The following is a 21,348-nucleotide window of genomic DNA, read 5'->3' as shown; positions in this document are numbered from 1 at the left end:
CTTTTGTCTTGCCATGAATTGACATAGGGACATTTTATACGAGCCATATATCAGTTTATTTTATTTATCTCAATACTTAGGATAAAAACCCTCTAGACTGCATAATGCAGGATGAAGAAACAATAGCGCTTGCTTTAAACTTTGACACTGCTGGTATTTAGGAAGAGGTTGTGGCGTTTTACAGCCTCTTTTAACAGAAAATAAGTGGCTTCAAAAACATGACGGGTCCTATCAAGTATATACATTTTTCCTAGAATGTTTCCTATATGTGTGCAGTATGAAATATATACTTCGATAATGCCACATGATAAAAACAATGTTTCTAGGGTAATGAAATGAGTTGGTAAGTTATACAAGACGAATGAAGCAGCTACTGCGAAGTATCTTTATAAAATCTCGTTTAATAGCAAAGTACATGTATAAATATTTTGTTAAACCTTTATTACAAATGGTGCTTTTTTCTCTAAATTCTGACTAGCGTTTTCAAATGACGGTAGAAGTACTGTATTTACAAAAAAAAGGAAAAGGGCTTAGAAGTTGAGTGATTTCTTCTTTTTGCCGACTCGCTTTTTAGAGGCGTTTGGATTCTTGCGACCAAAGCCAATAACGTCAGTACCAAACATGTTATTTGTGATTTCTCTTGTGTCTGTCTTGCCATACAAAGGAATGAAGTCGGGATCAAACATGTCAACAACAGCCTTCTTTTGCTTTCTTTGAGTAGCTTTGATATATTCTCGTTGATCTTCTCTCAACACAATATTATTGACTTTACGGCCGCCCTTAGGAGGAGGAATATCATAAATAGTACCACGCAGTCTGTATTGGAAGTTCTTCTTTAAATGGTATGAGATTTCACCTTTGCTGTTTGTACTGCAGGTGACACGCTGAAGAGTAGCATTACCACACTTGGGACAGAATTTCTTTTCTAAATCATTTGTGACACTATTTTCATCATAAATATATGAAAAAGAAATATACTCAAGGAACTTACGTGAAACAAGCATGACATCTCATCACTGAATTTCTAATCTTTTTAACACGATAACCACCAGCAGATACCAAGTTCAAGTTCATTTGTAACAAGACGTTTTGCATAGCAAAATCAGCAGTCATACAGCCAACAGCCATAGCTGCCTTATTACGAAGTTCATCAGCAGTAACACCAATTTCAGCAGCCTTGTATTCATCTACATTGTCAGGTGTAATCCATTCTCCTCCTTCTTCATCTGATGATTCATCTTCTTCTTGTTGTTGTTCAGGTTGAATATCCAACTTTTCAATGGATTCGGAAACTCTTTCGATTTGCTCTTGACTGTCTTTAACAACTGGTTCTTCCTCTACCTTTTCGGATTCTTGTTTGACAGGCTCTTCTTTTTTGAGTCCTTGCTTAGTTGTTCTTTTGGGTGTCTGCTTTTTGGCGGGTGCTTTCTTTGAATGTGTTGCAATTTCCCATCCATCTTCATCCACTTGCTTCTCTACAACAGACTTCTTGTAAGGTGCTGGTGGAGGTGCGCTAGGAAGTGATCCGGAGGGTCTTGTCTAAATGTGCATGGTTTATTTCGATTTTTTTTTTACTGAATCACTACTTACTGTCAAAGGCTCCTTACGGATATTAGCATCGCCATTTTCTTTCTTTTCAAGTGTATAAGTAAGAGCAAGTACTCTTAAATCTGGTTGAGAGAGAACACCGAAATCGCCTGTCTTTTTGGAGAATTCAGATACTAAAATACATAAGTAATTTGCAGGTTAAAATATAAAATTTACCAAATTTGATGGCTTCTTCGGTAGGATTCATAACTTGGAGCTCAAAAGGTAAACGAGACAAGAATTCTCTCGAATGAGCACTGCGAAGTTCATACAATACTTCAGGACAAGTGAAAAATTCTTCGGCCATGTTTCGGAGAGACATACCATTAATAATGGCATTAGTATCAATAACAAGACATTTTAATTTAGAAGAAGGAGCCTTTGTTTGATTTTCTTGAGGCTTTTGTTGTTCGACAATAAGATCAGACATATGACAGGATCTAGAGTTAAAGAAAAAAAAAAACAAAAAAAAAAACCTATAAAGCAAAACAGCCGTTGATGAGAAAGAAGAGTCACAGAGAAACAGTCCCTTTCAAGAACTCTTATTCTGCATGCAAATTACTATGAATTGTTTGCTTTATGGATTATACAATAGACGATACAGTACAATTTTATGGTGTCATAAAAAACGCTAGACATGTAGTGAGGTTGATGAGAGCAATTAATATCAAAAATGTAATTATATTGAGCCTCTTTTCTGAATGTATTCTAATAGTAATAAAAATACTATAGACTGTAGTATGTTTTATTCACGAACAAGGCATGATGTTATCCGTTGAAGACTCGCGTTCTGTCAAAGCCATGGCTTATTTAAAGCTTCATTTGTTTCACGAGTTTAGGCTGAAAGAAGCTGATGTATCACTTTTTGCTTTACCTATTGACTCCTTTATCAACTGTCTTCAAGTGACTGTGCCACAAAGCTCAGATAATGAGTTTGCTGTGCGAGCAAATGATGATTACTGTGAAATAAGCTATGATGGCACAGGCTCTTATCTATCATTAAGGTAGGAGAGAACAATATTGCATACAATATTTATTTGAATAGACGGCACATCAGTAACAAAGCAAATTTACCGCAAACAATTCATTGTGAATTAATTCCATATGAGCCGGATGAAGAGAGTCCAGAATTACAGATTGGGGATTCTACGGAAGAAGTGCCACAGAGAATGATTATCAAAGTAAGCTCATAACAAATCACTCCTAAACTTACCATCATAGTCTGATTGGTTTAGTGAATTGATGAATGATTTAGATTCTAGATACAACAAGATCACACTCACTATATCGCCACATAATACAGCATTTCAAGTCATAGCAGAAGGATCTGATCTTTTAACTGAATCAGATTATCCTGAAGATTCCGAACCATTTATTAGCTTTACTTGCACAAAAGAGTTATCATTTAGGTTTGTGTAACACATCAATGCTGATAATCTTTTTTCTAAACGGAGTGACTTTGTTTTCATCTTTAGTTATCTTTATTCACACCTTGTGCAGTGCAAGAAAGCGTTGGATATTTCTTATGAGGTTTCAATTGAAATGTTTGATTCCGGAGCTCTTAGATTATACGTAAGTTAAATTCTTATAAACTCATGAAGACTTAACATTATTTTAGTTTGAAGTCGAAGCACCCATGAATCAAAAAGACACTATTCAGTTTAATGTAAGTTTATTTTCTTTTCTATGCAAAAATCACTAAAAGCTCTCTAAAATGCTCAAGTTCCTTCCATCAACAAACTTTTCCTAAAAAGTAAATTAAGTTGAGATTGAATTTGACATAATGGATCTGCTCTTTTTATACTAGCATAATAAAGTCACATCTTCCCTTATCCATCTTGTTTCAAAAACAAAAAGAGTATATAAACACCAGTTGTTTTTTGTATCCTTTCTTGATCTTTATTTCAAAAAACATACTATTGACATGTCTTCTACTACTGCTTCTAACAACGGACCTCACCTCTGGCTTCGTGCTGAAACTAAGCCCATGGAACACAGAGCCGCATTGACTCCTGCTACCGCAAAGACTTTATTAGATGCTGGTTTCAGAATCACTGTTGAGCGTTCTGAACAAAGAATCTTTGATGATGAAGAATATGCCAAGTAAGTTACTTGTATATACATATTATATACATACTAAATTGGATAATAGGGTTGGATGTCCTCTTGTTGAAAAGTTGAGCTGGAAAACCGATGCTCCTGCTGATGCTTACATTGTTGGTTTGAAGGAACTTCCTGAAAACGATGATTCCCCTTTGCAACACACTCATATCTTCTTCGCTCACTGCTTCAAGAACCAAGGTGGCTGGAAAGAATTGTTGCACCGTTTCGATGCTGGTAAAGGTACTATTCTTGACCTTGAATTCTTGAACGATGCTAATGGTAAGTTGGATGCGACAAAAATACGTGAGAAAATAGTAACGATAAGTATAGGTCGCCGCGTTGCCGCTTTTGGCTATATGGCTGGGTTTGCTGGCTCTGCTGTTGGTGTTGATGTTTGGTGTCACCAAAAGTTTGGCAACAAGGAAAAGTATGGTGCCTTGACTCCTTATCCCAACGAAGATGCTTTGATTTGTTACACTAAGGACCGTCTTGCTAAAGCTGGTAAGTAAATGAGTCATTAATTTAAGGCAACTAACATGTCGACGTTTTTAGTCGCCTTGAACAACAATGAATATCCCAAGGTTATGGTAATGGGTGCTTTGGGTCGTTGCGGTACTGGTGCTTGTGACTTTGCTCGTAAGGTTGGTATTCCTGAAGAGAACATCATCAAGTGGGATATCAATGAAACCAAGAAGGGTGGTCCTTTCCCTGAGATTATTCAAGCTGATATCTTTGTCAACTGTATATATCTTAACCAAAAGATTCCTCCTTTCATTACTCAAGAATTAATTGATGGTGATCGCAAACTTTCTGTTATTTGTGATGTCTCTTGTGACACTACTAACCCCAACAACCCCATTCCTGTCTACTCTATCAACACCACTTTTGACAAGCCTACTGTCCCTGTTGAGACCACCAACCCCTATCCTCTTGAAGTCTGTTCTATTGACCACTTGCCTACTCTCTTACCTAGAGAAAGCTCTGATATGTTCTCACAAGATCTCTTGCCTACCATGTTGGCATTGAATGAGCGTTCTAACAACCCTGTCTGGAATGGTGCTGAAAACTTGTTCAAGGAAAAATTGCAAGCAGCTAGATCTTAAGCGTTTTGTATTGTTAGAGAAATTGTTATATATTCCCAAATTGTATATTAGTAAAGACATGATTGTATCTCTTTCATCTTAATATTGAAATTCCATGTATGATTTGAAGAGAAAAATGAGGCGATACTAGGAAATCACTTTCACTTTGCAAAATTACTCCAGACAGAGATGAAGAGATCGAATCTGCAAACGAATTGGCAGGTATACATAGTGATGGGTAATGAATAAACACCGATTTGATTACGCCCGTTTGGTCATCGTGTGCGATTAATAAATTTCATGGATTCCTTTTCTAAAATATGAAGGTAAATAACAAGATTTGTGCAAATAGATTATTTAAGCCCAATAAAAACTAGGTCAACCTTTAAAACTTCTTGCTGTTAACAGGATTATAATAAAACAATATACAAATAATGCAATCATATTGTATCTGTTCGTATTAATGACACAACACTGTTCAAATAATATTGGAAAATCTGTGTGCTGACCTAATATGTCTGGCACTGGAAGCATAGATGATACATATTGTAACTGGTTGTTTTCGACAAAAGTAGTCGGAAGTAGAGCGGCTACTTTGATCCATGAAAGAGTGAAGTCTCAAGATTATAACCATCATTTCAATAATCGGTAGGAAGTTTAGCCTGTAATTTGTACTGTTAGTCATAGACTTCTCGACCTTATGAGACGTAAAGATCTTGATGTTATCTGGCAAGTCAAAACATAAAATCTTTGCGTGTCTTTAGGTTTTATTTAAGTTCTTCCTTGCTTGATATACCTTGTTGCGCTGAATAAGGTTTAGCATAACTTTATTCGAATTATCGCCACAGAGATACTGACAAAAGAATTTTTATATTAGAGGCAAAAATCTCTCATCGAATGTGGAATAATTATGCATTCGTAGAAGCAATATTTTGGTCATACCTTCACTCAGATGTGAAAGAAAATGAACATCTTTACTTAATCACGCCAGATGCAGTAGATCGAGCAACAATTAAACTAATATGCTGGGATTTATCCAACCATAAGTTTAGTGCCTGTATGGGATTCCACAGTTCGTCTTCAGAGAAGAACCAGTGATAATGCTAAAGTGCTGCAAGACCAGTATCCACACAGAGTAGTGCTTTGTCCTGATAACGAGCACTACCTTTAGAAGGCAAAGATATCAGGGCTTTTCACAAAGACATAGGCGAAAAGAATGCTTCACTCATATTTGGATGAATGAGATAAGTTTCCCAGTAACTTCATCTAAAGCTGCAATCAACAAACATATAATACTGCGTCTCGGCTTCAGAACTACAGACAGGACAGAGGGAAGAGGGAAGAGGGAAGAGGGAAGAGGGGAGAGGGGAGAGGGGAGAGGGGAGAGGGGAGAGGGGAGAGGGGAGAGGGGGAGAGGGGAGAGAGAAAATGATTTGAGTCCCAGCGGTTCAGTTGATTAACATTTCTTGAGACGCCATGAAGCAGTCGTTACCAAGGTGTAATTGCTTTTTGAGATAGTCGAAGGAACCAAAAAACGCCAACGAGGTATCGAAAGAAGAAGGGGGACAGACACAGCAAAAGGATCAGAATTGTCCTTTGGTCTTGACTGGCTTTGCCAGTATCGCCTAATATGGCCAGGCTTTGCTTAAACCAGCCCAACCGTTGCCTTGAGCCCAGAGTCAGAGATCCACTGGTCAGTGGCGGGCATTCAAGAAGGGAGTCCAGGATAGCATTGTTCCACTGATTCATGTAGTGGTAGCAGTCAAACTACTTTGTCCGCGATAAACGGACACAGAATGCAAGCGAACTGATTGGTGGGGGACGAATGAAGAATCACATCAAAGAGCCTTGTCAGCACAGAACGTTCATCAGCGACAGGAAGCTTCCCTTCCCCTGAAGGCTTTCAAGCTGTCTCCCCAAGTTCGGGGAGATGTCATCTAAAGTAATAGTAATACTAGATTATTTTCATAAGTGGATGGGGGTAGGGGGCTGGGAAGACAAAAAGACACACTTGAATCTTTGGAGGATCATAAGAGGAAGTATCAAGCTTATTCTTGCATTGTTTAGTATGCTAGAAATTGATTTCAGATTAAAAAAAGCTAGTTGTTCAATACATTATTATCATATATGGAGTTTTAAAAGTTTATGTTTTTCAGAAAGGAGGAGACAGTTTTAAGAAGCCCGAAGCGATTAAAGACTTGTAGATAAATTCGTAAATGTCAGAAACTTCTCATGAACGTAATGAGCATATAAAAGAATGTCAAAAATATTAACTTCAGAATATTTAACAGATTCAAACATCGACATCATTTATGCCGACATGCCAAGTATGCCATTTGTGTACCTGAAAGGATATTTTTCAAAAATAATAAAAACCACTTTTTAAAATAAAATAAGAAAATTTTCTGCAATGACAAGAAATAAAAAAAGTAGTTTTTCTGCTTAAAATTTTTAAAAAAAAGTAGGAATTCTTTGATTTTCCTGTTGTAAATTAAAAAAAAAGTCGATTTTTCAATTTTTCTGTTTTAAATAAATGAACGAGTCTACCGGATGATGATTTCACTGTTTTGGTTTAGAGAAGAGGTTATTGTCTGGTAGATTCGTTTTTTAATTCAAAACTGGAAAATCGAAAAATAAGCTTTTTTTTTTTTTTAATTTTAAGCAGAAAAACTACTTTTTTTATTTCTTGTCATTGCAGAAAATGTTTTTGATTTATTTTAGAGTATAGTTTTAAAATATTTTTTTTTGAGTACACAAATGGCATATTTGTAATTTCGGCATAACTGTCAATATTTTTATTAATTTTGAAAATGCTTTTTTTTTGTAAGTCTATTGCACTGATCACGAAGGCCTGAGATCTAAGAGCCTTTGCATAGTTTCCCCATCAATCTAGCTATCTTTCTCGTAGGGTTATCGCAATCTTTAGGAAGTGTCTCTGAACACCAAAATTTATGCTCGGGCCAGAAAAATAGAATAAGAAAGGTATGGTTCATCATCTAAACTTATTCAGCCAGCGCATGATACTTTTCTTCAAGATGTTAATTTCTATTTTTTTATTTGAAATTAGGCTCACAAGTCAGCTACACCCTTTCTTTGAATAAATTTTAGCATACTCTAATCAAGCAAGCGGCAGCTAAAGATCCTATTTGGAAAGCGGCTGTCAGACATCAACAGCGCCTTTACATCCCAAATGACAACTCCAGCAATCTGAGCTTTGTCTTGAACACATTTTCTCATCAATTTCTGACCAGATTCCCTGATGCAGCAAAGTGATTATGACAGCCATAATAAGCATAGAAACCGTAGTGCCTTTAGCAGCCATGGCAATCATACACCACAGCGTCAGCGGTTGCATCTTTCCTCCATCACTTATGCTGTAGTGCTAACCCTACGAGAAAGATAGCTAGATTGATGGGGAAACTATGCAAAGGCTCTTAGATCTCAGGCCTTCGTGATCAGTGCAATAGACTTACAAAAAAAAAGCATTTTCAAAATTAATAAAAATATTGACAGTTATGCCGAAATTACAAATATGCCATTTGTGTACTCAAAAAAAAATATTTTAAAACTATACTCTAAAATAAATCAAAAACATTTTCTGCAATGACAAGAAATAAAAAAAGTAGTTTTTCTGCTTAAAATTTTTAAAAAAAAGTAGAAAATTTGTAGTTTTTCTGCTTAAAATTAAAAAAAAAAAAAAGCTTATTTTTCGATTTTCCAGTTTTGAATTAAAAAACGAATCTACCAGACAATAACCTCTTCTCTAAACCAAAACAGTGAAATCATCATCCGGTAGACTCGTTCATTTATTTAAAACAGAAAAATTGAAAAATCGACTTTTTTTTTAATTTACAACAGGAAAATCAAAGAATTCCTACTTTTTTTTAAAAATTTTAAGCAGAAAAACTACTTTTTTTATTTCTTGTCATTGCAGAAAATTTTCTTATTTTATTTTAAAAAGTGGTTTTTATTATTTTTGAAAAATATCCTTTCAGGTACACAAATGGCATACTTGGCATGTCGGCATAAATGATGTCGATGTTTGAATCTGTTAAATATTCTGAAGTTAATATTTTTGACATTCTTTTATATGCTCATTACGTTCATGAGAAGTTTCTGACATTTACGAATTTATCTACAAGTCTTTAATCGCTTCGGGCTTCTTAAAACTGTCTCCTCCTTTCTGAAAAACATAAACTTTTAAAACTCCATATATGATAATAATGTATTGAACAACTAGCTTTTTTTAATCTGAAATCAATTTCTAGCATACTAAACAATGCAAGAATAAGCTTGATACTTCCTCTTATGATCCTCCAAAGATTCAAGTGTGTCTTTTTGTCTTCCCAGCCCCCTACCCCCATCCACTTATGAAAATAATCTAGTATTACTATTACTTTAGATGACATCTCCCCGAACTTGGGGAGACAGCTTGAAAGCCTTCAGGGGAAGGGAAGCTTCCTGTCGCTGATGAACGTTCTGTGCTGACAAGGCTCTTTGATGTGATTCTTCATTCGTCCCCCACCAATCAGTTCGCTTGCATTCTGTGTCCGTTTATCGCGGACAAAGTAGTTTGACTGCTACCACTACATGAATCAGTGGAACAATGCTATCCTGGACTCCCTTCTTGAATGCCCGCCACTGACCAGTGGATCTCTGACTCTGGGCTCAAGGCAACGGTTGGGCTGGTTTAAGCAAAGCCTGGCCATATTAGGCGATACTGGCAAAGCCAGTCAAGACCAAAGGACAATTCTGATCCTTTTGCTGTGTCTGTCCCCCTTCTTCTTTCGATACCTCGTTGGCGTTTTTTGGTTCCTTCGACTATCTCAAAAAGCAATTACACCTTGGTAACGACTGCTTCATGGCGTCTCAAGAAATGTTAATCAACTGAACCGCTGGGACTCAAATCATTTTCTCTCTCCCCTCTCCCCCTCTCCCCCTCTCCCCTCTCCCCTCTCCCCTCTCCCCTCTCCCCTCTCCCCTCTCCCCTCTCCCCTCTCCCCTCTCCCCTCTCCCCTCTCCCCTCTCCCCTCTCCCCTCTCCCCTCTCCCCTCTCCCCTCTCCCCTCTTCCCTCTTCCCTCTTCCCTCTGTCCTGTCTGTAGTTCTGAAGCCGAGACGCAGTATTATATGTTTGTTGATTGCAGCTTTAGATGAAGTTACTGGGAAACTTATCTCATTCATCCAAATATGAGTGAAGCATTCTTTTCGCCTATGTCTTTGTGAAAAGCCCTGATATCTTTGCCTTCTAAAGGTAGTGCTCGTTATCAGGACAAAGCACTACTCTGTGTGGATACTGGTCTTGCAGCACTTTAGCATTATCACTGGTTCTTCTCTGAAGACGAACTGTGGAATCCCATACAGGCACTAAACTTATGGTTGGATAAATCCCAGCATATTAGTTTAATTGTTGCTCAATCTATCGTAGAGAGAGGCTTTTCTTACCTTTACCGTCTTTTTATCAGAGAGTCTGATACAAAATCATAAATTAAAAAACGTGGGTTGTCCAGAACTAACAAGTAGTGTGTAGTATATGTCTCTTACCGCATACTTGCTAGGTTTCAAACAAACTCTTGACGATTGGAAATTATGGAAAGACTTTTAGGTTCTACCAATAAAATATGACTGTGTATCTTTCAGTTTGATTTGTAATAATAATTCAGGGTTTCATGACCCGTGTTTTGAAAAATGATAAGCAAAAAATAAAATAAAAAAAGGCAACAAAAGCTCTTTGTAAATAACAACAACGATAGTGCGCGTCTTTTTTTTTTTTATGTTATTAAGAAAGTAATATGGTACATAAGATTACATGTTTATATAATAAATATGTTGTTTCTTTGAACATTGTTTTAACCGCAGCAGAGAAAGATTCCTTGAACGCGGGAAAATGAAGAAAGAGGAAAGACAAAAAGAGCTAAAGAAATTGAGAGAATGCGATTCAAAAAGAAGAAGAAGAGCTTATAGACTAGAATAATAGAAACCAGGCACTAAATATAGTCAATCGCACAAATATTGATGCAATATCATATTGAAAATCGCATCATTCCTACACTTTATTGAATACACAAGATGTCTGTGTAATAAACCTGGTAATCGGATTCCCAATTTAGTCAACTATAAGGACTTTGATTTACTTTCATTTTCCCACTTCTCTTTTTTATATTTTCATTACGCAAGATGTCTGTCGATTACGTTACTTTACACTCAGGTGATAAGATGCCTCTCCGTGGTTTTGGCTGCTGGAAGATTGACAAGAAAGATGCCGAAGACACTATTTATCAAGCCATTAAAGTGGGTTATAGACTTTTTGATGGTGCTTGTGATTACGGTAATGAAGTAGAAGTGGGACGTGGTGTAAATAAGGCTATCAAGGAAGGCTTGGTAAAGCGTGAGGAGCTATTCAGTAAGTGTCATTGGGTTCGTGTGTACATCGAGGTTAACGATGTTTAGTTGTCACTAAATTATGGAACACATTCCATAACAAGCAACATGTGCGTGCTGCTTTTGACAGACAACTTAAGGATTGGGGACTCGACTACTTCGATCTCTATTTGATCCATTGTAAGTGATATTTCTCTACGTGCTATCATGTACTAATGTAAACAAGTCCCTATTCCCTTGCAATATGTGGACCCTTCTATCAACTATCCTCCTGAATGGTATGTTCCCGGTGCAAATACATTGACTTTCGAACCCTCTCCTCTACACGAATGCTGGACTGAATTAGAAAAGCTTGTTGAAGCCAATTTAACACGTAATATTGGTATTGCCAACTTTAACTGTCAAACCATCATGGATATGTTGACTTATGCCAAAATCAAACCTGCTGTGTTACAGGTAAACACTTGACATGGTTGTATATGTGCTAACAAATCATTAGATTGAAATTCATCCTTACTTACCCCAAGAGCGTCTTATTAAATGGGTCAAGGATCAAGGCATTCAAGTCACTGCTTATTCTTCTTTTGGTCCTACTTCCTATGTCAACTTGAGTGAATTTGGCAAAGATTATTCATCCTTGCTTGAGCATGACCATGTCAAATCGATTGCCAATAAACACAATGTCACTACAGGTCAAGTACTTCTTCGTTGGGCTTTGGATCGTGAAATTGCCGTGATTCCTAAGAGTTCAAATGAAGACAGAATGAAGAGCAACTTTGATATCTTGGACATTAAGTTTGATGAACAAGACAACAAGACTTTAGATGCACTCAAGTCAAACCAAAGATTCAATGACCCCATGATCTTTGGGTTTGGTGTACCTCTTTTTGATTGATTGTTTATTGAATAAAAAAAAGTTTAGTTTTGCATCACACCGGCTTCTAACATGGCGTGTCTGGCATGAATGCCTTGGAAACGCCTACGTTTAGCATCAATCCAAAGCATTGTTTCAGCATAGGTTCTAGGAAGAATACGACGAAGCTTGACTTTTTCACTACCAGTAGCCAATGTGAAATGAAACACATTTGTTGTTTCACGTGTGCCCTTTTCAATACTCACAACTTCCGCAATCACACGTACTTGTACTGTGCGGTGAGGATAGCCTTCGGATAAAACAATACCAGATCTCAAGTTGAGCAGGGTGCCGACATGCACAGGCTTTCTGAAAGTGACTTCATCCATAGACAACAAAGTAGGTGAGGAAGTCTTCATGAAAAGAGCAGTGTTGGCATAAGCTAATTCATAAGCACGACGCATCAAATAACCACCAAAGATATTGTTGTGAATGTTACGGTCTTGAGGTTGCATCAAAAAGTTGCTTTCAATCTTTGTATCACGCATCCATACCATGTTGTCAGGCAAAGGTTGCATTTCGTCTGTACAACGGGCGGTCAAAAAATCATCCCCGTGTTCACCATGGGTGTATTGAGAGTATTGAAGAAAGATATCGTGAATATCCAAACGTTCTTCAGGTGTAGGAGGTTGACGAGTAAGTGCAATTTCTGCAGCACGCTTCTTTCTTTTTTTGTTGGCCTCAGCCATTTCAAAAAGTCGTTCTTCAGCAGGAGAAGTCAATTTAAGAGAGTTAATCTTGACAGGCTTTTGTGTTACAGAGTCGATAGCGACCATGGTAAATCTTGTAGCCAACACTGTGTTCTTGCTCAAGATACCGAGATTCTCCGGGTTCTCAATGTTCCTTCCATTACCAGCATTGCCAACTTCATTTTCTGGTACAGTCTCTGCTTTGATAAAGACTAATCCACTCTACGTTAGAGACGATGTCCATTTTCCCGGTACCCAACTTACTTTCCATAGAACTACTACCAACATAAGTGACATGACCGCTTAATTTATAGTTCTGAACACCTGCTTCGGGTAAAAACAAATCCAGGCGATCAACGCTTGCTGTAACAATCGTGACTGGAGAAGCATCAGGGTCTCCGTTGTCAATATGCTTATAGGCTATGGCACCTGCAAGCGCATCCAAATCTAGAAATAAAGTGTTATCAATCACATCCTAAATAAGACAATCTGTGTACATTATTGTGTCTATTCACCTTGCCTTCTAATAATTTCCCAGTACGAATTCTACCATCAGAGAAAACATATTCTTCTAAAAGCTCGGGAGAAGACTTGAAGGGAAGATATTCTTCCATATAACTATCCTTCATCTAATACAAGAGACATCAGGCATCATTCACGCAATAGGAAATCTTACTGTTCGGTCAACCAATTGACGAGGTTTGGATGGAGAAGTGATTGGTTTCTTTGATTCATGATGTAAAATCTTATCGACCCAGAAACCAGTAGGTCTTACACTATAGACCGTTTGAGGATCTAGGAGTCACATAAGCATACCGTTTCTGATAGATTTACTTGCCTTCCTTTGTATCCAATGTTTGAGCAGAAGAATGAAAAAAGACACTTTTGTTTACAGCGATTGATTTTGTTTGTTTTATTGCAATATTTCGCAAATGAACAAATCGCTTAAGCGGTTGTTTATATCTTTGACAAGCAACCCACATTTTTTTTAATATAAGATAAAAGGAAGAGAAAGAAAAAGAAAAAAGATTCTCGTTTTATTTTTCGGTTTTGCACAACCGTCACAAGTGAACCAGAATTGACAAGCAAAATACATGGGATGGAAGTGATGCATAAATGATCTTATTAAGCCTCTCTTCAATTAATCAAGTCCTCCTCCCCCTTTTTTCCTTCCTTTTTTTTCGCCCTCTATCATGTATAGAAAATGGGAAATGCAAACAATACAAGCGTTGAAATGGTATCCTGTCACTTCAGTAATAGATTATTTACATAAAGTAAGAACATGCATAATTCATGACAAACAGCTGTCACTTGAATCATTATTATGCTGTGCATTTCCTGCAAGAAAAACAAGGCGCTTTCCGATGGAAGTCAGCTATCTCTGTGAGGGAATTGGAGATTGGCATCTAAAACTAGGCCTTGTTCATTTATTTCTTCACTCTATCAGGCGCCATGATAGATCTGTTGGACATATACACATAGACGTATTATGGCTCATCAATGACTTGTTAAGGTCGTTTGAGACTCAAAAGGATGTGATAACACGATCCAAATTTGAAGCGCGATACCAGTTAATATGGGAAGAACAAGACTGGGACCAACACGATGTAGCGACCTGTGATAATCCCATCTGTCATCTCTACAGTCGACTGTTTTATTTATTGCAACAATGGGGTTCAAGATTTCTATTTATAGAATAAACAAAGTTAGCTTGCCACTAGTTTGTTCAACCATGTTTCCTCAAGAAAATTTCCCACTAAATAAAACTAAGCAACCGTTCCTGCTTTTCGAGACTGCCTTTTTTCATCATCCGATCCATTTTGAGATCCAAGAAAAAAGTATATAAAGAGGACCAAAACTTGAAATTTTTTAAATCTTTGTACTTCTGTCTTGTGCTCAGATCGGATAAATCTTTCGCCTTTTACTAAAGATTTCCGTGGATGCGAGACACTAAGGAAGTTTACCCTAATTTTTTGGTAACCCTTTCCCTTGAAAAATTTTTTTCCTTGGGACTTGGTTTTTCAATCGCAAAAGAAAATGAAAAGAAAAAAATTTATTTATTTTTAAGCAATTCCAATTGTCTTCGCATGGTTTCATTCTCCCTTTGGAGTAATAAGTTCTCACGTTGATAAGATTGCAACTGTTGTTCAAGTGCTTCCTAATAGAGAATATAAATAAAGATATACAACAGGGAGGTGCTTACGATAGTAGAAGCAAGCTGTTCATTTGGTTTTGGTTTTGGTTTTGGTTCAAATGAACTAGATAATTCACTCAACAGTTGTCTCTGCATATCGTTTTGCTTTAAGAGTTCGTCTATTTGATTATAAATGGCCGTCTTACATGTTGAGGAAGAACTCGAAATTGTATCATATTGCTTATGGTCTGTACTTGTAAGTTCGAATCTTCCTACTTTTCTTGATTCTATAATCAAGTCTTCAGAAAGACTTTTCTTTGAATGCGTGGTCTTTTCTCTTTTTAGTGAGGAGTTATTACGCGTCAAAGAATTGACTTGCAGGTGTAAAGGAAAAGGGGGAGGCGAATGCTGTTGTGATTTTCTATCTATATATATATAGGACGTAGTTAGACTTTCATCATAACTCTGTTATGCTTTACTCATGTTTCCATCATGGCTTGTAGTGCGATATAATAGTTTATCACTGGTTGCTTTGGTTGTTTCTTCAGCAAAGCTGACTGAAGGTGTTTTTTCATGAAGACTACCGTGTCTTGCTCTTCCTTTGATCATTTGACTGCGCTTATCCTAATGTATATGTTAGGATGTCTCTTGGACGATATGGGCTTACATCGGATGGAAATGCTAAAGGAACAGAGCCTTGGTGACGATGTCTACTATTTGCTATTTGTGAGGGTTCTAATATAAAGTCATCACTAAGGGCTCTACCTTTTCTTGACGCTATACATAAATACATACATACATGATTAACATCTATACAAATAAACAATGACACTACCTGCATCAGAAGAAGGAGAATAGGACCAAGACACAGAAGATACATGATGTTTTGAAGGCTTTCGAACAACAACATGACCAAAAGAAATATGTCGCTTTGGCGCATTTGTATTAGACTGTTGGCCTTGATCATCATTGAAATCCCATTCGTCTGTATTCGCAGTCGAGGTAGGTTTCTGAGGCACTTTTTTTGTCGGTCTGTTTTCAATCGAAGGTATTTCAGCAATCAAGTTTTTTGCTAACCAGTCTGGCTTTTTGGCTTGTTTAAAGAATGGGTGTTGTAATAGTTTTTCGGACGTGGGCCTGTATAAATCATGGGTGTCATGTTCAAAAGAAATGTGTCATTACCGTTTTAAAGGGTCTTTATGCATGCAGGAATCAATCATTTCTTTAAACACTTTGGAGAATTTGTTCGTGGCTGTTTCACGATTCAATGTGGGTGGGTCATTATTAAGCGTCATCATCAAGACCTATTGGAATAAAGTTGGTATAGAGAGGTACATACAAATCTTTTCCTTACCTTGAGAGGAGAGAGCTTAGCAAAGGGTGCATGACCCGTTGCTAGCTCAATAGCAGTGATACCAAAACTCCAAATATCTGCTTTATAATCATAATCAGCCTGTTCCATCACTTCGGGTGCCATCCAACAAGGCTACACAACTTAAGTAAAGATTCCCTCGATTCAACCATGTTACTTACAGTGCCAACAAATGTCTTTCGCACCCCCTTTTCTCCTGTTTCCATCAATGAACTCGAGACACCAAAATCAGCCAACAAGACGGATCCATCTTGATCCATGAGCAAATTTCCTGCCTTCACGTCACGATGAATGTGGCCATTTTTATGCAAATATGTGAGCCCCTCTAAGGCTTGTTTTAAAATAGTAGCAATACTAATTTCATCTAGACCGTCCGGAAAGCTCAACTTCATGACATCAAGACATGAGCCTGTATAAATAAATAAATGAATAAATAATACAATATTTCTGATGACTTGCCTACGGCCATATAAGGAGTGACGATATGAAGCTTCGATCCATGTACAAATGAGCCATATACTTGCAGTATATGAGGGTGTTTGGAGAGTGCCATCAATGCTGTTTCTCTCTATAGATTTTGATTATAGCGATAAAGAATGTTTGAGATACAACATACCCTTAATTCATCAATTTGGTTTCTTTCAAACATGTCCAAGTCAATGATTTTGATAGCAACTCGCTTGTTACATGGAATATAGGTTGCGCTATAAACAATAGCTGATGATCCATAGCCTAGATGCATAAGTATATCATAGCATCCTACTGCGTTACCAATTGGCTGTTTGATTTCAAAATCGTCCATGTTTGCTTGATGGTGTGACTGATCTGTACTCTCTAATTGTAGCGTAATCTTGGTATTATCTGACAGTTTCTTGGGCTCAATCATAGAAGAAACAAGGGTTGGACTATTGACTAAAATGGGTTTAGGCATAGACTCTGCATGATTGATTAAATCGCTATTGATTGTAAACATGGTCATAAGAGAGAGAGAAGAAAAAAAGATGTAGAGAATTGGATATTTATAAACAAATAAATAGACTTTCAGGGAGGGTCAAATGATGCAATCTCTCTTTGTTTAGGAGAACAAAAGGAGTGTTTATTGAAAAGAGTCTGCATGCCAACAGTAAACTCTAGTTTCATTCAAGTTTATGTTGCATGTCTTTTAGGTCATAATAATGACATTGTTAAGATAATATAGGACCATTAAAAAGTGCTTGGACCAACTGGTATTTTGACACAATGACAAACAGTTTAATATCATCACAGACTCTAGAGTGCGTACCTTTTTTTTTTTTTTTCCTGCAGAAATTTATTAAATCATCAACACTCCCAATTTTACTGAAAAATATACCAGCAGCAACATTGGAAGGCTTTCATTGACTGCTTTTCTTTTTTTCTCCCAAAAGGAAAATCGAGAAAAAAAATATATAGATCTCGATTCTCTTTTTGATTCACTCACTTCAAACATGACCTCCTTATATAACTTCAAGAAAATCGAACCTGTGCCAACGTCCTCAGACTTTATTGATATTATCTTATCAAAGACACAGAGAAAGACACCTACTGTCATTCACAAAAACTACAATATTGGTCGTATCAGACAATTCTATATGCGTAAAGTCAAATTTACACAAGAAAGTTTTGATGAAAAGTTCAAGAATATTTTGGATGAATTCCCCAAGATGGAGGTAATCACAATGAGAAAGAAGAAGGCCTCATAGGCTGACATTTATATAGGACATTCACCCCTTTTATGCTGATTTGATGAATGTCTTGTACGATAAAGACCACTACAAGCTTGCTTTAGGTCAAGTCAATACTGCCCGTCACTTGATTGATCAAGTTGCCAAGGACTATGTTCGTCTCCTGAAATTCGGTGACTCACTCTATCGTTGTAAACAACTCAAGAAGGCTGCTTTAGGTCGTATGGCTACTGTCATGAAACGTCAAAAGGACAGTTTAGCCTATCTCGAACAAGTCCGTCAACACTTGTCTCGTTTGCCTTCCATTGATCCTAACACTCGTACACTGTTGATCTGTGGTTACCCTAATGTCGGCAAATCATCCTTTATTAACAAGATCACCCGTGCTGATGTCGATGTGCAACCTTATGCCTTTACCACCAAATCATTGTTTGTGGGTCATATGGACTATAAATATATGCGCTGGCAAGTTATTGATACACCTGGTATTCTTGACCACCCTTTGGAAGAACGCAATACGATTGAAATGCAGTCAATTACAGCCATGGCTCACTTGAGATCCTGTATCATGTACTTTATGGATCTTTCTGAACAATGTGGTTACAGCGTAGAAGACCAAGTCAAGTTGTTCCATAACATCAAGCCTTTGTTTGCCAACAAGCCTATTGTGTTGGTCATCAACAAGATTGATCAAGTCAAGCCTGAAGACTTATCTCCCGAACAACGCCAATGGATTGAAGACATTGCTAATGAAGAAAACGCAACTGTCTTGACCATGTCTTGTTATAATGAAGAAGGTGTCATGAACGTCCGTAACAGTGCTTGTGATCGATTATTAGCTGCCCGTGTTGAAATGAAGATGAAGGGCAACAAGATCAACGATGTCATCAACAAGATTCACTTGGCTCAACCTCAACAAAGAGACAACATTGCTCGTTTGCCCAATATCCCTACCGAAGTACAAACCCGAGTGAAATATGATCCCAATGATCCCAACCGTCGTAGACTTGAAAAGGATTTGGAACAAGAGAATGGAGGTGCTGGTGTCTACAATGTGGACGTCAAGAAGAAATACATGTTGGCTGACGATGACTGGAAATACGATACCATTCCTGAGTTCCTGAATGGTCACAATGTGGCTGACTTTATTGATCCTGAAATTGAAGAGAAGTTGGAAGCTTTGGAAAGAGAAGAAGAGCGTTTGGAAGCTGAAGGCTTTTATCAATCAGACGAAGATATCTTGGATGATGAAGAAGAAGCCCTTCGTACTGCTGCTGACGCTATTCGTGACCGCAAGAAATTGATTGTACAAGCACACCGTGCTGCTCGTGGTAGAACAAGACCTGCATTACCCAAGACTACAGCTGCTAAATATGCTACTGTGAGTGAGATGGATCAACATTTGACAAGCATGGGCATTGATAGTACAGATGCTACTGAACGTACAAAGAATGCTGCTGCTGGTCGTAAGCGTACTCGTCATGAAGCCATTCCTGACCAGGCTGTCAGAGAAGTTCAAGTGGATGATCGTGAAGAAACCTTGACTGAAGAAATGAGTAACCTTGGTTTCCGTAATGTCAAGCAGAAATTAGAAGCTGATAAACAAAAGAAGAACGTTCAAAAGCAACAATCTAAACACGGTAAACGTGGTGAATCAGATAGACAAATTCAAACAAAGATGCCCAAACATTTATTCAGTGGCAAGCGTGGCATGGGTTCAACAGACCGTCGTTAAACTTTTTTTTTTTTATTATTTTTAGAGAAAACAAACAAAAATAAATAGATTAATTGTATAAAAAAAAAAGAGTATCGTATTATAAAGTAAACAAAGAGGTGTAAGTGTCATTATCAATCCTTACGCTTATAGAAGCGTCTCCATTTATCATCAATCTTTTCAACATAATAAGCACCAGAAGCAATGTGTTCAAGGCTACCAGAGGGATTAAAGTTACAAGCATTATGAGTTTGTTCACGCATCTTCATGGCTTCAGCAAATTCTTCAGGCTTGGAATGAGTACGGTCAGCAAGACGTTGACGGAGGTTTAAGTTGGACTTGATGTTCTCTGTGGTACCACGGACGCGGAAAGAGATCATGGAAGCAGCCAAACCAGAACCATAAGAGTACAACATAATACGCTTATCTTGAAGTGTCTCAGAATCAACTTCAGATACAAGGGAAGCTAAACCAGCCCAGACAGCAGCAGTGTACATGTTACCAATCTGCTTGGGGACATAAGCAGCAGGACCCACCTTTTGAGCATAACCAGCCTTGGTTAAACCCATCAAAACCTTTTCTAAATCCTTGCTTTCAAGAGAATCAGCATAGGAGAGTTCTTCAAAGGTCTTGAGAGGAGCATACTTTTGATTGTCTTTATCAAGTAAAAAGTCATTGTAAGACTAATCAAGTGAGTTAGTTACTCCTTTTTTTTTCCAGCAGTAATCGTATACTTACAGCACGGGCAAATGATTTGTTGACCAACTTGGCATAAGGAGAGTGACAGACGACATAATCGATATCCTCCATACTAGGCTTCTCCTTATTTTCAAGCTTGCCCAAACGAGCCATGTAACGACGATAACAAGAATCAAAGGCACGAAGATAACAAGTGTTGGAGAATTTACCATCCACCACAGGGTATTCAGAGTGCATGTCGGGCTTGTAAAAGTCATAGGCATGTTCCATGTGTGTGGAGCGAAGACCGCGCTCGACAACGATAGGGGCATCCTTACCAATCAGCATGGCTACTACACCAGCACCTGAGGTAGGACGGGCAGCACCAGAAGCATAGAGAGCAAGATCGCCAGCAACAACAATAGCGAAACGACCATCCCAAGAAGAAGATTCAACCCAGTTGACAGCGTTGGAGAAGGCAGCAAAACCACCATAACAGGCATTAGTGGTATCAATACCTTCAATTTCAGTGTTACCATGTTCAGAGAACAAGGTCATCAAACAAGTCTTGACAGCCTTAGACTTGTCAATGATGGTTTCGGTACCCACTTCAAGACGACCAATATCGTTGTAAGAAAGGTTGTATTTTTCCATCAAGTTTTGGACAGCTATACCATAGTCAAGATGAGCCAGATGAGCAACGACTCAGTCACTTACCTGTCAGACAGATGGATTGAATATCTTCACGGTCATCAATAAAAGCCATCTTCTCTTGACCAAGACCAATGGTGTATTTACCAGCACTGACACCATCAAAGGTTTCCATTTCAGATTGAACAACGCACTGTATACTCAGTATAAAATAGCTTATCTCGTCTACTTACTCTCTTGGGGAAATACATTTCCATGGCCAAGATACCAACATTTTCAGGGTAGTGGTTATTCATAGGGACAGTCATTTAAGAAGAAGAAAAAGTTTTTTTTTGTTTTGTTT

General features: G+C 37.7%; 9 protein-coding genes across 9 annotated transcripts; 5 read left to right on the top strand and 4 right to left on the bottom strand.

The window, feature by feature from the left end:
- Positions 1–424: 424 nt before the first annotated feature.
- B0P05DRAFT_542783 (Nin one binding Zn-ribbon like-domain-containing protein) lies at positions 425–2,064 on the bottom strand. Its single transcript, XM_051578350.1, has 4 exons — positions 1,765–2,064; positions 1,591–1,721; positions 992–1,539; positions 425–942 (listed from the first exon to the last, which is right to left on the bottom strand). The coding sequence occupies exons 1-4, from the start codon at positions 2,015–2,017 to the stop codon at positions 531–533; spliced, it is 1,344 nt and encodes a 447-aa protein (XP_051434587.1). The 5' UTR covers positions 2,018–2,064; the 3' UTR covers positions 425–530.
- A 104-nt stretch (positions 2,065–2,168) lies between these two features.
- On the top strand, positions 2,169–3,422 carry B0P05DRAFT_542782 (Rad1/Rec1/Rad17; the record flags this gene model as incomplete). The annotated part of the gene is made up of 6 exons (XM_051578349.1): positions 2,169–2,262; positions 2,320–2,591; positions 2,633–2,768; positions 2,809–2,996; positions 3,063–3,253; positions 3,311–3,422. Coding segments are annotated over exons 1-5 (721 nt in total), but the record flags the coding sequence as incomplete, so codon positions are not given.
- On the top strand, positions 3,419–5,150 carry B0P05DRAFT_542775 (uncharacterized protein). The gene is made up of 4 exons (XM_051578348.1): positions 3,419–3,690; positions 3,740–3,969; positions 4,021–4,191; positions 4,243–5,150. Exons 1-4 carry the CDS (start codon positions 3,512–3,514, stop codon positions 4,791–4,793), a joined length of 1,131 nt encoding a protein of 376 aa, XP_051434585.1. The 5' UTR covers positions 3,419–3,511; the 3' UTR covers positions 4,794–5,150.
- Positions 5,151–10,862: 5,712 nt separating this feature from the next.
- On the top strand, positions 10,863–12,046 carry B0P05DRAFT_637670 (4-dihydromethyltrisporate dehydrogenase; the record flags this gene model as incomplete). Its single annotated transcript, XM_051583658.1, has 4 exons — positions 10,863–11,173; positions 11,221–11,331; positions 11,378–11,607; positions 11,651–12,046. Exons 1-4 carry the CDS (start codon positions 10,948–10,950, stop codon positions 12,044–12,046), a joined length of 963 nt encoding a protein of 320 aa, XP_051434584.1. The 5' UTR covers positions 10,863–10,947.
- A 23-nt stretch (positions 12,047–12,069) lies between these two features.
- B0P05DRAFT_579455 (acyl-CoA hydrolase) lies at positions 12,070–13,736 on the bottom strand (the record flags this gene model as incomplete). The annotated part of the gene is made up of 5 exons (XM_051581929.1): positions 12,070–12,965; positions 13,018–13,200; positions 13,274–13,382; positions 13,430–13,548; positions 13,592–13,736. 5 exons carry the CDS (start codon positions 13,734–13,736, stop codon positions 12,070–12,072), a joined length of 1,452 nt encoding a protein of 483 aa, XP_051434583.1.
- A 77-nt stretch (positions 13,737–13,813) lies between these two features.
- On the top strand, positions 13,814–14,766 carry B0P05DRAFT_111839 (uncharacterized protein). Its single transcript, XM_051572966.1, has one exon. It carries the CDS (start codon positions 13,947–13,949, stop codon positions 14,451–14,453), a length of 507 nt encoding a protein of 168 aa, XP_051434582.1. The 5' UTR covers positions 13,814–13,946; the 3' UTR covers positions 14,454–14,766.
- Positions 14,767–14,794: 28 nt separating this feature from the next.
- Positions 14,795–17,258, bottom strand: B0P05DRAFT_542742 (kinase-like domain-containing protein). Its single transcript, XM_051578347.1, has 11 exons — positions 17,031–17,258; positions 16,876–16,991; positions 16,719–16,827; positions 16,421–16,668; positions 16,242–16,373; positions 16,070–16,191; positions 15,723–16,024; positions 15,555–15,664; positions 15,367–15,511; positions 14,957–15,312; positions 14,795–14,911 (listed from the first exon to the last, which is right to left on the bottom strand). The coding sequence occupies exons 1-11, from the start codon at positions 17,236–17,238 to the stop codon at positions 14,807–14,809; spliced, it is 1,953 nt and encodes a 650-aa protein (XP_051434581.1). The 5' UTR covers positions 17,239–17,258; the 3' UTR covers positions 14,795–14,806.
- A 467-nt stretch (positions 17,259–17,725) lies between these two features.
- Positions 17,726–19,698, top strand: B0P05DRAFT_637668 (GTP binding protein 4; the record flags this gene model as incomplete). Its single annotated transcript, XM_051583657.1, has 2 exons — positions 17,726–17,947; positions 17,997–19,698. 2 exons carry the CDS (start codon positions 17,726–17,728, stop codon positions 19,695–19,697), a joined length of 1,923 nt encoding a protein of 640 aa, XP_051434580.1.
- Positions 19,625–21,339, bottom strand: B0P05DRAFT_542739 (hydroxymethylglutaryl-CoA synthase). The gene is made up of 4 exons (XM_051578346.1): positions 21,239–21,339; positions 21,072–21,198; positions 20,415–21,022; positions 19,625–20,359 (listed from the first exon to the last, which is right to left on the bottom strand). The coding sequence occupies exons 1-4, from the start codon at positions 21,311–21,313 to the stop codon at positions 19,811–19,813; spliced, it is 1,359 nt and encodes a 452-aa protein (XP_051434579.1). The 5' UTR covers positions 21,314–21,339; the 3' UTR covers positions 19,625–19,810.
- Positions 21,340–21,348: the final 9 nt, after the last annotated feature.

This window comes from Gilbertella persicaria, assembly GCF_025201335.1.
Source record: "Gilbertella persicaria strain CBS 190.32 chromosome Unknown B0P05scaffold_21, whole genome shotgun sequence".
Lineage (NCBI taxonomy): Eukaryota > Fungi > Mucoromycota > Mucoromycetes > Mucorales > Choanephoraceae > Gilbertella > Gilbertella persicaria.
This window is presented reverse-complemented; position numbering and strand designations above follow the sequence as displayed.